General features: G+C 36.7%; 2 protein-coding genes across 9 annotated transcripts in view; one reads left to right on the forward strand and one right to left on the reverse strand.

Annotated features, from left to right (window-relative positions):
* The window catches only part of KPNA5 (karyopherin subunit alpha 5), a 45,246-nt gene extending 36,182 nt beyond the window's left edge, over positions 1-9,064 (reverse strand). Inside the window, exons 1-5 of one of the 2 annotated variants that reach the window (XM_055433062.2) lie at positions 8,869-9,064; positions 4,451-4,584; positions 2,865-2,966; positions 2,654-2,753; positions 1,180-1,274 (exon numbers count right to left, since the gene is read on the reverse strand). In XM_055433062.2, the coding sequence (XP_055289037.1) occupies positions 1,180-1,274; positions 2,654-2,753; positions 2,865-2,966; positions 4,451-4,584; positions 8,869-8,872 (435 nt within the window). In that variant the 5' untranslated portion in view covers positions 8,873-9,064. Of the gene's footprint in view, positions 1-1,179; positions 1,275-2,653; positions 2,754-2,864; positions 2,967-4,450; positions 4,585-8,578; positions 8,735-8,868 lie in introns of those variants that run through there. The other variant, XM_055433063.2, reaches the window with a different exon arrangement.
* A 1,141-nt stretch (positions 9,065-10,205) lies between these two features.
* The window catches only part of ZUP1 (zinc finger containing ubiquitin peptidase 1), a 43,211-nt gene continuing 39,653 nt past the window's right edge, over positions 10,206-13,763 (forward strand). For 3 of the 7 annotated variants that reach the window (XM_088840595.1, XM_088840596.1, XM_088840591.1), the window contains exons 1-2: positions 10,206-10,490; positions 12,337-12,912. In XM_088840595.1, the coding sequence (XP_088696721.1) occupies positions 12,351-12,912 (562 nt within the window). In that variant the 5' untranslated portion in view covers positions 10,206-10,490; positions 12,337-12,350. Of the gene's footprint in view, positions 10,491-11,331; positions 11,425-12,321; positions 12,913-13,763 lie in introns of those variants that run through there. The other 4 variants (XM_088840593.1, XM_088840594.1, XM_088840592.1 and 1 more) reach the window with 4 other exon arrangements.

A 13,763-nucleotide genomic window follows, 5' to 3' on the forward strand; every position in this document is an offset into this window, starting at 1 on the left:
ACAATGTATTGTTTAAACTAACATTCAATTTTATCCATTCATTTCTTCTTTCAATCACCTAGAATTAAAGAGCCAAATAATAAACTAGCTATCAGGAGGCTTAGGTTTTAGTTTGGACTCAGAGCTTACAAATCAAGTGAATGACCAAACCATGATTTCTAGCCCTTACAGCACTATTATGTAAAGACTCTAGTTGATAGATTTTAGTGGATTAATAGTCCTTACAGCACTATCACTTAATTGACAATAAGACTATCCTTATTGTAAACATACTCAGCATTTTTTATAAAGCTCACGATGGGTAATGTTCAGAAGTGCAGCACATTTCTTTGCTTATACCTAGAGAGAGGATCTTTCCCAAATTACTCAGATTAAGTGGAACACTATTCTAAGATGTAATTTCAAATTACTCAAATACCAGGAACAGTTCTCTAATACCAATAAGAGCACTGACAAAGTAGGTGTAGGTCTTGCACAATTCCTAATAGATATAATTCCATCCTGTACACTTACTTAAGAATATATATATAGCAATGGAAGTCAGGAAGAATAATCTTAAACAGTAAAATATTTGCAAACTTCAATACTTTCAGTAGCCAATTACTTGGAAGACATCTTAAAATTTTCACTATAACTGAGAAGCAACACTCTTTAAGACACACTTAACTTTGGTCACATTTTAAGTAGATTATACTGATTTGTTCTTTCTTCAAAAAAAAAAAAGGAACTGATCAATCAGATAAAAATGTTTTAAGAGGTATAAGAGTTTATACTAAAAAGTTACAACTTTAGTTAGGAGCCAAAATAAATTTAACCATTAAGTAAGTTAACATTGTGATTTATGATTTAACAACTAAAGCAGAAGTTATTAAAGGTTGACAACTATAAAATTTTTCTTATAATTACAAATTATTTTAAATATATTTTTCAAAAAAAAATTGTTTAATGATAATAGTTTCTAGAGAAAGTAATAGTTCCTAGAAATAAATAGTTCCTAGAAAATATTAGCACTGTAAACTTGACCAGGACAAGACAGGTAGCACCACCTTTAATTGCCACTTATTGATATTTACTGAATGCTTACAATATATTCAGTATTGTAGAAGTTGCTTTCACTAGAAACTAATCCTATGTCATTTCTGGAAAGAGATAATTAAGAACGTAAACTACAGAACTCACTTGTAATGTACAATTTTCATTTCTTTCAAGAAATTTCACAAATCTCTGTACCACTCCTGGTTTCTGTATAACTTGATCAATTGGTGGATTAGGTTCTAAAGATTAAAAAAGAATGAAGCTATTATGCAGATATAAAAGCACAATGTGTCAGTTAACAGGACACACAAAATAACTCTTTCCTAGATTTCACTGCCCAGATTTGAAACCCTTAGCTGGATGGAACTGAAGAAAACAAATGCTCTCATAACTGCAATGTTTACTACCAAAAAAAAAAAACACAAAAAAAAGCAAATTATTTTTCATTAGCGTAACAGTAAGAAAATTTATAAATATTTCCTATACAAATATTTTAAATTGATAAATTAAAGGCTATTTAGGAGGTCACCTTTACAGTATGGGAGTATTTCAGTCCAATACTCAGAACATCAATCAAAGGATAATAATCATTCTAAGGATATCAGTCCTTCTAATTCTTTATAACCATATTCCAATTTGCAGGGATGTCCCTTTCACTATCAACCATGAACTGCCTAATGTCTTTCAGCCAGACAAGTCCTATCTTCTCAAGATGTTATTTACAAAAATGCTATTGAACTATCTAGAATTCTTTATAAACTCTCATGACAGGTGAGGACTTAAGAGAATAATAAAATCTCCAAGAAGTTTAAATGCAAATTTAAAATAAATGCAAAACGTAAATACAATTAAAATAAATGCACACTTAAAGCTATTTCTCGGATTCCCTGGCGGTCCAGTGTACTTGCAATGCAGGGGGCCCAGGTTCAATGGTTGGGAACTAAGTTCCCACAAGTCAAGCAATGTGGTCAAAAGGAAAAAAAAAAGGAATAGACTTTCTTCCTTTTCCTTTTTCTACAAATTGGCTATCCTAACTTTTTCAAAAATTGGGAGATTTCTGCAAAGTTAGTAAAATACTACAAAGTTTTGTTTTGGTGTTCTACATGAAAAGTCTGGATTCTTCAAAATGTAAATTCCAGACTATAGCCTAAACTGCTCTTACAGTTATAAAACATTAACAAGATAATACATAATATTATTAATGCTTTTATTCCCACCCAAAATAAAATACAAATTAAAATTTTTAAAATTTGGAAAAAAAGAAGTATCTGATTAAATTATTTTACATTCATGCTCTGCTGTCATGCTGCCATTTTTAAAAAGTCTGAAAAATATTTTAAGAATTTAGAAATATGTGTCTCTAACTTTCTTAGCAATGGGACTGATTTGGGACTTTTTTGCTTCTTTAAATTCTTTCATATCTGCAGATATTTTATAATCAACATGTGTTACTTTGACAGCATAATGGTTTTTAAAAAGAGATTATTATAGAACAAATTAAGACATACTGGCAAAGAAAGTGTCTTAAAATAAAAAAAACTAACAAAACTGCACTACAAATTCCTGTAACATCAGGAAATAAGTAACATCAAATAAGCACACTGAAAATAATTCTTGCCTTTAGAAAGTAGCTTTCTAAATTTCTGTGTAGCTGTTAGTTGTTGATCAGCATTATTAGAAAAAATCATCTGAACCATATCTGAAGTAATAACTTCTTCCTAAAACACAGAAAATATAATTATTATCTAAATATTTTACATTAATAATTTTATAGTATCATCTCTGAAATACTGAAGAAATATAATTTGAAATATATTTGTAATATCTACCTCTGGAATGGGTACAGTGGAACTGATGTCTGGATCCTGGATAGGATTTTCTAACATAGATTCATCATTTCTAGGCAAAGAGACATTTCTGCGTTTGAATAACTATAATAAAGAGAAATAATACATCAAGTTTTCCATAAAACAGTAAATTTCCATAGAATTATTTTTTCCTTTAAGTGAACAAAACAATCATTTTATCACTTAAAGTTCTGAATATTTTAGTATTTTGTAATCACCATACCATAAACACATAAATTATTCAAGATAAGTTAAATATTTGGGGCTAGATTAGCTCTTGTCCTATAGCCTGCTTTGGGACATTCTTAATCTCAGGTCTTTTAACCAATTTCCAGTACCATAAACAGAACACACATTTATATTTTACAGCACTTGGAAAAGCACATATGCCTACACTGAATTATGAGATATCTAAGAAGAAAAGCAAATCTGTTATATGAGTGAGATAACGTGATATATTAACAGAGCCAGTATATCAGACGAACAAGGAACAAGAACAACTGTGAGGAAAGCTGCTGCTGCTGCTGCTAAGTCGCTTCAGTCGTGTACGACTCTAGGCGACTCCACAGACGGCAGCCCACCAGGCTCCCCTGTCCCTGGGATTCTCCAGGCAAGAACACTGGAGTGGGTTGCCATTGCCTTCTCTAGTCAGGAAAGATGACCCTATGGTTAATAACTGAATGAACATAAAAAAAAAAAAGAGAGAGGAAGAAAGAGACATGGTCAAGTCACTGAGCAAGATTTACAGGTATATTTCAGAAATCAAAACTGATAAAAAAATCTGGTATCATAATCTTTTTGACAGCTAAATAAAATTCTGCTCTTCCTCAGTCTCTACAGAGTTCTTTTCCTATTCATTTTATTCAACAGACTTTTCTTTCTTAAGTACCTACTGTAATATAGTAGAGACTATGTTAGATGCTATAAACTGGGGGGATAATCATATTTCTAAAACAGGGCTTTTTTTACTTTCTACATTGCTAGTCCCTTTTACATTGTAGTTTTAATTCATGTATGTGAGGCCCATACCCTTCTACTTATTATGAATACTTTTAAATTTCAGTATATCTTGGAATGAAACATGTGGAGATGCATTCTTTTAATTGAATTTTTCTGTTTCTTAAGTTCCATATATAAAGCTCAAACAGAGAAGGCTAAGAAGTCTGCCTGATGAGACTATAGGAGGAACAGTATGAGTAGCACAGGAAAACGATTATAGTTAATTTTGAGGCAAGGGTTATGAAAACCACATAGTGTCAAATGAATACAGTTAATGTGTTTCTAGGGGGCAAATTTTACAACGCTGAGTGGAAGTGATACAAATAGGCTCAAGAGAAAATATGTCTTAGCACTGGGGTAGAAATATTGACATAAAAGGTTTATCAATGGAATAGAAAAGTCATTCTTGTCAGTGATTAAAAATAGCACAGAATTCTGATTCATGAATTTGCTAATATTACTGGATTCTAATAAAAATATATTTATATTCAATTTCCTAGAAAAATTTTTTTCATTTAAAATTATCTAAAAATTAGCAATAACAGAATTAAATATTTTAAAACACCTACCTGTTCTTCCCTTTTTTGTTTTCGAAGCTGTATTCCTTCTTCTTCTCTTCGTCTACGCATCTCCTGGGGGTTTAGGGCTTTATTCTTATAACTTTTCATTCTATAGTTATCTTTCCCTGGACTAGCCATGGCATCTTTAAGATTAGGAGAGAAGAAAATAGATATCAATTACTTTCAAAATAACATGAGATGTTTACTCTGGGGCAACTAAATTCAGGCTCGTGGATTAAATACACCAACAGAACTCATCCTAAAAATTACGTACAATGAATATATCCTCTCACCACCACATCAAAATTGGAGGAAAATGATCAAATGTTTTAGGACTTCACTATCAAACAAATAATAGATTTTGTTCTAAACACAAAGTCATTATTCTAATTTCACTGATTCAGAGAGGCACTCTCCTATCCCTTTTAACCTTTCTATAAGTGAGGTGCATCTTAAAATAACTGTTAGCCAGGAAATAATCATAAAACAGTTGGATAAAAAACTTCTAAATCACAGCTTCTGGAAAGATCAGGAAATAATCAGCAATGAATTGTCTTATTTTCAATAAAATATGGCATCAAGTTTCTGTAAGCACACCTTATATATTTATTGGTGTCTGGCTTCTTTCATTTACTTAAGGAACTGCCTAAAGAACTAAAACCACACAGGTCAGGACTTGAGTTATGACTACAATACCAATTTACAGTACTAGAGTATAATCAGTTCATTTAAAATACTGAAATATTTCTATACTTTAAGTAGTTTTATTATACATGCATTAAAAAACTAACACAAAAACATTTTATAAATATACAAAGCATATAAACATAAAATGTGTTTTAAAAGGGGCAGGAGATAAAACTAGAAAGGTGGGTAAGGTTGAAATATATAGTTCCTGCAATCTAGCTGAGAAATCTGGTCTTGATCCTAAGGAGAAGAATTAAAAAATTAAAGAGAAGGTTGTTTCAAACTTTGATGATAAAAGACCTAAAGTAAATAAGTAGCTGCACTGAAAAACACAGAAGACAGACTGATTCCAGAAATATGCAGATATTGATTCAATAAGAATTAGAGGCCAAGGGAACGTAAGGGATATGTGCTAAGGAAGAGAAAGGAGTTGAGGATGACTTCACGGTTTTCAGCATGAACTCTTTCAGAATAATGACAAAATAACCCAAGATAGGGAATACAGATGGAGGACTGGAGTGCTGGTTTTGTTTTTCATCTCCTTGTTTTTGAGATGAAAACAATGAATTCAATTATTTTATTTTTCATTTACATACAGCAAAAATAACTCAGTACACAGTTCTACGAACTTGATACAATGCTCAGGCATATAAAATTAAGATATAGAACAGCTTCATAATTCCCCCCAAAACTTCCTCATGCTGCTCCTATTTAGTCCTTCTCCTATTCCTAAAACCTGGCAACCACTATTTCCATAGCTCTGCCTTTCCCCAAATTTCACATAAATGAAATAATAAACAGTATATATTCTTAATTGTCTTCTTTCATTTAGCATAATGTATCTGTAAGTCACCATATTGTTGGCATGTATCAAAATTTATTCTTTATTATTTAGTAATATTCTGTTGTACAGATATACCACAGTTTATTGATTCATTAGCTAAAGAACATTTAGGTTGTTTCTAGTTTAGGGCAGTTACAAATAAAACTGTTATAAACACTCATGTACAGGTTGTGTAAATATAAGTGTTCATTTCTCTCAGGTAAATATCTAGGAGTAAAATCTATGGATAACAGGACAAGAATATGCTTCACATCTTATAACAAATTGCCATTCTGAAAAGTAAGTATACCACTTTGCATTTCCATTAGCTATTACTGTTGCTCTTTATCCTGGCTACCCTTGTTAGAATTTTGTTATTGCAGCCATTCTAATGATGTATAGGGACTTTAATCTTAAATGTGTTAAATTTATAGTACATAGAGCACAAACAGGTTTTGATTTATCGATGGTTAAAAATTATAAGTCAAACTCAGGAAAAGAGTATTGAATGATCACTTAAGGGCATTAGAGCTACAAAACAAAGACACCCAAAGGAGAAATCTTAAGGATGTTCACATTTCTATGGCAAATGGAAAGCAAATGAAACCAAACATACATAGAAGGATCAGAAGAAAATAAGAGTCACGAAAAAGAAGGGAATTTAAAAGATAAAGAAATATTTCAGATGCAGTGACACTAAAAAAAAAAAAAGTCACTCAATTTATTCATTCATTGATTTATCCCGCCAAATATTTAGTGTCTGCTGCTGCTGCTGCTGCTGCTAAGTCACTTCAGTCGTGTCCGACTCTGTGTGACCCCATAGACGGCAGGCCAATAAGTCAAGTGCCATAGGAAGGTAGACTTGATAATTAGGTCACTGGTAAAGACAGAAAAATTTCTTTAGTGGTGGAACTAAAGGTAGAATGGAAAGGGCTAAGGACTTTCCAGTGATTTAAAAAGTACTTTGCACCTCTTAACACATGTATATAGTTGTGCAATTAAAATACATGTATAATCAACAAATATCTTTATAGTCAATAAATTAATTTTAGCAATACTGTGTGCACCTACAAACACTTATGTCTAGAAACAGTTCAATCTTTCTTAATAACAACGTTTAGCATTATTCTCTATTTTATATATAAAAGTTCTGTTGCACTAATAAAAGCTTAGGCTCTTGGAAGGGAAAAACAAAGTTAATTACCAAGCAAACTGGGCTTCACATTAGTTGTTGAATTACACTCAACAGTATAAAATATCTTAGCAAAATGAAATGTTCGCAGCAATAAACCTCTTTACAATACTTACCACCTATATATTAGGCATCTTCTAGGCCACTGGCCTCTAAACTTTTGATCACATATCCTATGCACACAAAATACATTTGGGAATTCACCTTCAATATGCTTGTTTATTTATATATGCGTATTACTAACTTAATAAACTATCCAATTATAAATTCACAGAAATTTTTTTAAAAAAGAATAGCTTTAAAAGATAAGCAGAAGTTCTAATATTTTCTCCCCACATCTGATTGAATCACCTTGTGCCTCCCAACATACAGCAGACAGTACTCCTAACACCATCAATCCAGGCAATGACAAATTAAAATCTTTCAGTATAAATGCTAACCAAATAAAATCTCACCCCAGCAACTCATATATCATTTGTTCGTTTTCCTTCTATAGTACTAACTTCTTGTCTCTTGTTTAACGTCTGCATCCTCACTGCAGTTACTTTAAAGGGGATATAAAGTTCAAGGGAAATGATTTTTTTTAAAGCTGCCTCACCCAAGGGGATTTTCTTTCTCTGGAATATAGCCTAAAAGACTGTACTTCAAAGCCTGCTGTCTCATACAAGTTATTTCAAATATAATAAATGCCATTCAAACACTATAAAGTTGCCAGAGGAATTTTTTTTTTCAGTCATAAGCTTATTTTTGACTCCGCTCTTTGAAAAAACTGTGCTGAGGTTGGGCAAACAACTGGAATCTGAACTTTTTCTAATACATATTAACGGAATTTCTTGTCTCCATAAAGCCTGCGTTTCTATGGGCTTGGGTGTCTGTTAGTAAAATGACAAGATCAGTACAAAGCGGAAAGTGCAGCAACCAGAGCCCCTACAAGCAAACAAGCAGTACTTGAGGATCTAAAGGACAAAGCTATTTCCTGTTTACCATGAGAGAAAGTCACTTTTTTAAAAATATAAATCATGGAATGCTGTAACTAAGAGACATCAGAAGGTTTTTTAAAAAAGCGTTCAAAAAGACGAAGAGTTAATGCCAGTGTCACATTCTTTAGAAGTAGCACCATCCCTTCTCACAGCTTTCAATTGCTCTCATCTCTTGTGCATTAGTGAGGAGACACTTAAACTGTCACCTTGGAAGTGGGCTAGCAGAAGCATCTAACCCGCGCTGGCCTGAGCCCTTCCGAGCATCTGCGCCAGGTGGACGGCAGCGGCTGGAGGTAGAGGGGTGCGACACGTAGGCCCCTGGGACCGAACCTGCCTTATTCTCGACACGAAGGAACTTCTAACAAGCTGAGCTGCGGAACAGACTGCTGAGCCTCTGAAGTGACAGGCAACGTCTGATAAGACCATATACCAAAAAAAAAAAAAAAAAAAACTACCGAGAGACAGCGGAGCAGAGCGGCCAGAGGATCCTGCGCCCGAAGCTCCTGAGCATCAGCCTGGCTCTCGGAGAGGCTCTGAGCTCCCTGCGCCTTCGCGTCCTCAAGGCAAAGGTCTGGCTGCCACGCCCCCGCCACCGCTGTCTCCCTCTAGAGAAGCTGAGAGAACCCGGCCCGGCCCTGAAGCCTTTGTAGGGGAAGAGAGAAACACAGTGGCCTCGGGAACTAGTAGCTCCCGAAAGGACCAAACCCGAGGCTCACCCCACCTGGCGTGCGTCACTCTCACTTACCCATTAAAGTGGCACGAGCCGGCGCCCTGACTTCCAGTCCCCGACTGCGGCGGCTGCTGCGGTAACTGTGGGGTCAGCACTCCGCCCCTAGCGATGAGTACAGAGACCAGGATCACAACTCAAGATGGCGGCCTCCTGCGCCCCTTACTCCAGACCCCCAAGTCTGGGCTCCCAGAAGCCCTTGCACGCGGCGGCGGCGGCGGCGGCGAAGCTGCTGCACCTACCGGCAGAGGGGCGGAGAGAAGCGGACGCCCCAGCCCCACCCGCTCAGGGAGGATCCGGCCACTTCTGGCCTCTGGGAATTTAAATCTGAGCGTTGCTGTGCCTCAAGTGTGTCCTACTGCCCTGCCAGCACTATGCTCCCTGCCAATTCTGTCATTCACTCGTTCGTTCTTTTGTTCATCCATCCATCCAAGCTTCCATCCATTCATTTATTCATTTTACAACGTAGTATTGACGGAGGGACTCATCTGTGCCAGACTTTATTTGATGTTGGAGGTACAGTAGTGTACACAACGGATAAAAACCCTGACCTTATGGAGCTTCATTTTCTTCAACTTTATTCACTTCTTCCTATCTTCTCTGCTCATTTGTTTCAACCTTTCAGTTGAAAAATTTTGGATTCCGTAACATCTGTGGATTTTTTTGCAAAATAGTACCCACTAATATATGAAATAAATAACTCCAGGTAAAGTACTCTTAATTTATTATAACACACATACAGCCTTGTTCAACACATGATTCAACCTTGGGGTTGAACAAGCAGTATTGGAAACAGATTGTTTTCTCTATGTAGTGCTAGGCACAGAATATGCAAGATAAATAACACATGAGTCCTTCCCCAAAGAAGCTCCTGTTTTCCATCTCTTGTTCTTTTTTGTTCTATTTTCTGAGAAAATTTTTGGGTTACCTTACAGCTCTCTATTGATATGATTTTTTAAATTCTGATATTGTATTTTTTAAGTACCAAGAGCTGTTTCATATTTTAAATTCAGGGGTCAAAATAGTGTTATCTTGTAACCTTGAGGCAAGAACAGGTCTTTGTCATCCTCCATAGTTAGGAGTTTGGCGCGCTGTAACATTATAAGCCCTTGATTGATGATGTAACAGAGTGATACTCAGTCTGGCCCTAGACAGTGGGTATTGTGGATTCGTGTAATGCCTTAGGACCCAACCTGGGAATTCATTTATAGAGACCTCTTATCTAGTGTCTCCTCTTAAATTAGGCGTTGGAAACTTGACGGGAAAACGACTACGACTCCCAGAGTGCACTACGACCCAGATTAGCGTGCAGACGTTCATGCTGGGATTCCTTCTCTTCCGGAGAAGACAGGAAACGCTTTTTTGAATTTGCATCAGGAGGCTGAGACTTTTCAGAGTCGCTGGTTCTCTTCTCGGTTAACCGTGAGTCTCTGGGTAAAAAGAAGGGCCTCCTTCAGTTTTTCAGGCCGGGAAAGGTAATCGACACTGCGCAGCACTCCTTTGCCCGCGAGCCAGACGGCATCTGCTACGGGATCCGAAGAGGAAGCCAAGCATAGGGCAGTGTGAAAGCGGCCGGCCCTCGAAGACGGTAGGAACTGACCGTCCCAACCCCGGATCCCTAGGCCCAACGCTTTGACACAGTTAGTATCGGGACTGGTTTCATGTGCTGGCCTTGGGACGTTAGCATGGACCTTTGGGCAGGCTCCGGCACCTCTCGCCGACCTCCACACGTCTGTCATCCACTTGTTCCGATCTAAGTGTTGGGGAGCTCAAGCACACCCTTCTGGGTCTAGCTGTGTCCCGGCCCGGGAAAAGAAGAAACTTCTCTGGGTGTCACGTTCTTTGCACTGGTGGTTTGGGAGAATTTACATCAAAATCAGAGACCGTTTTCACTTGTCTGAGGAAAAGAGGGGAAAAAAAAGTTGGGAGATCTTATAAAACTAAATTTATTTAAATGGAGGGGATAGTTTCCTTATTTTCACTTTCTGTTTGTTTTAAAACAGTTTCCAGCTGAAAGATAGTCTAGATAGTAGAAAGATTGTGACTGTGCTTGCTTTTAAAAAACTTCTTAGCAAAATCACTTTTGTGTCATAGCCAGAACTTTGTAAAATCCAGAAGTGACTGCTGATTCAGTACAACTCATTTTGTAGCCCGAACCTCAGAAAGGTGAGGTGTGTCATCTAAAACCTGAGATTATAACCCAGTTCTCTTGACTCTGGAATCAGTGCTCTTTTTAACTGTGCTCACTGTGCTTTTATATTTTGGGTGGAGAGTGCAGCTCTGGAGCCTGACTGGGTTAGCATTTTGGCTAACCATTCTCTGGTGCTGGTGACTTTGAGCCAGTTTCCTTCATTTAGAATGATCATGTGTGCCTAATCAATTCAGACCTTACAACTGCATGGACTATAGCCTGACAGGCTCCTCTGTACATGGGATTTTCGTGGCAAGAATACTGGAGTGTGTTGCTATGCCCTCCTCTAGGGGATCTTCCTGACCCAGGGATCCAACCTGCCTCTCCTGCATTGCCGGGGTGAATTCTTTTCCGCTGAGTCATCAGTGAAGCCCAGAATGATGGTAATGGTGCTTAAATTAGTTTGACATGTAAAACTCTTTAACTGTTAACTGCTATTATGAAATTTATTTGCACAACTCATTGTTAATAACTTTAAAGTTTTTGTATTTAGATATATTGGTTGATAAGGTTTCTTCTGTTTTCTCTTACTTGGCTTATTTTACCTGGGTGAGTTTATATGCATTATTTTTTCTTCACCTCAGTCCAGACACACTTTGAAATTTTTGAAAAATTGTTTATTTCAATTTGCAGTATCATTACCTTTGTTTAGGGATTCCCTGGTGGCTCAGGCAGTAAAGAGTCTGAATCAGGGCTCCATCCCTGGGTCAGGAAGATCCCCTGGAGAAGGAAATAACTCACTCCAGTATTCTTGCCTGGAAAATCCCATGGATGGAAGAGCCTGATGGACTACAGTCCATAAGAGTCAGACACGACTCAGCAACTTCACTTTCGCTTTGCCTTTGTTTTATCCAAACCATAAACTTGAAATACAGTAGCGAAGTTTTGGTTGAGATTTATAAATAAATTCGTAAATTTGAGGAACAGTAAGGACATTTGGCCACCTCATGCGAAGAGTTGACTCACTGGAAAAGACTCTGATGCTGGGAGGGATTGGGGGCAGGAGGAGAAGGGGGACAACAGAGAATGAGATGGCTGGATGGCTCGATGGACATGAGTTTGAGTAAACTCGGGGAGTTGGTGATGGACAGGGAGGCCTGGTGTGCTGTGATTCATGGGGTCGCAAAGAGTCGGACACAACTGAGCCACTGAACTGAAGGTCATTGAAAATTTCTTCATCTAAATAATCTAGTTATAAATAACAAATATGGTTGTTCCAAATCCTTTTATACAATGTATTTTCTTTTTCTTCAGCTCTTACTTTCTAACATAAACAACATTGTATTCTTTTCTAGTTACCTGCTCTGCCATGCTATCTTGTGATATTTGTGGTGAAACAGTATCCTCAGAACCAGACATGAAGGCTCACCTCCTAATTGTTCACATGGAAAATGAAGTTATGTGTCCATTGTGCAAGTTGTCAGGTGTGAATTATGATGAAATGTGTTTTCATATTGAAGCTGCTCATTTTGAGCAAAATGAACTAGAAAGAAACTTTAAGAGGATTAATACAGTACAGTATGGAACTTCCGAAAACAGGAAGGATAGCAGCCTACAGTGTAGAGCAGACATTAATTCAAGTGTTCATTCAGCTTGTGCATCTAATCAGCCGAAGATTTCAGCTGAAAGCCTGCCTAAGGATGGTACTTTAAAACATAAAGACTTTTATTCAGAGAACTTTACTGAATCTAGAAAATTCCTGAAAAGTACGGAAAAACAGTCTGACCGAACCAAAATTAAAGAATCAATTTATGAAACAATGTACAGTCCTCCTGAATGTCCATTCTGTGGAAAAATAGAAGATAATAGTCAGGATATGGAAACTCATGTGAAAACAAAGCATGCTGATCTTTTAGACACTCCGTTAGAAGGTAAAGTATTCATTTTATAGAATAAGTAGCACTAGTCTCAATTTAATATGTAGTATCCCAAAAGTTGGTTTGTAAATAAGATTACTACAAATCTGTTTTTAATTTCAGTTTATAGCATTGCTCATTTGCCATTATTATAATATGAAGCTACTATAATGGAAAAGAGTTTTGATGCAAACAATAAATGTTTCATCTACTTCGAAAGTAGCTGTAGAAACTTTCTGAGGAGAAGCAGACTCACAGTCTAGTTTCCAGAGGAAGAAAGTGAAAATGAAAGTGTTAGTTGCTCAGTCCTGTCTGACTCTTTGTGATCTCACGGACTGTAGCCTACAAGGTTCTGTCCATGAAATTCTCTAGGCAAGAATACTGAAGTGGGTTACCATTTCCTTATCCAGGGGATCTTTCCAACCCAGGGATGGAACCTGGGTCTCTTGCATTGCAGGCAGATTCTTTACCACCTAAGCCACAGGGAAGACCAGTTTCCAGAGGAAATTCTTTTATTTACCACCAGGCCAGTGGCATCTGGATTGTCTGGGATTCTGATTTTCTGAGTTCTAGTTTGATTCTTTTTTGATCAGAGAGCAAATTTTATGATTTAAGTTTTGAATTTGTTGAAGTTACTGAAACTTGTTTTATAGCCTAAGATATGGGATGGTCTGTCTTAGCACATGTTATATTCTGCTGTTGTTGGATCAAATGTTCTATATTTGTCAGTTAGAGTGTGGTGTTTGATTGTGTTCAGATCTTCCATGTCCTTACTGATTTCCTGTCTAGCAGTTCTACCGGTTTTTGGAGTTTCCAATTATGATCTGTATATCCCAATATATTTGTCTGCTTTTCCTTTAGGCTCT

Source organism: Moschus berezovskii, chromosome 10 (genome assembly GCF_049115385.1).
Source record: "Moschus berezovskii isolate FMDL1 chromosome 10, NW_MosBer_1.0, whole genome shotgun sequence".
NCBI lineage: Eukaryota > Metazoa > Chordata > Mammalia > Artiodactyla > Moschidae > Moschus > Moschus berezovskii.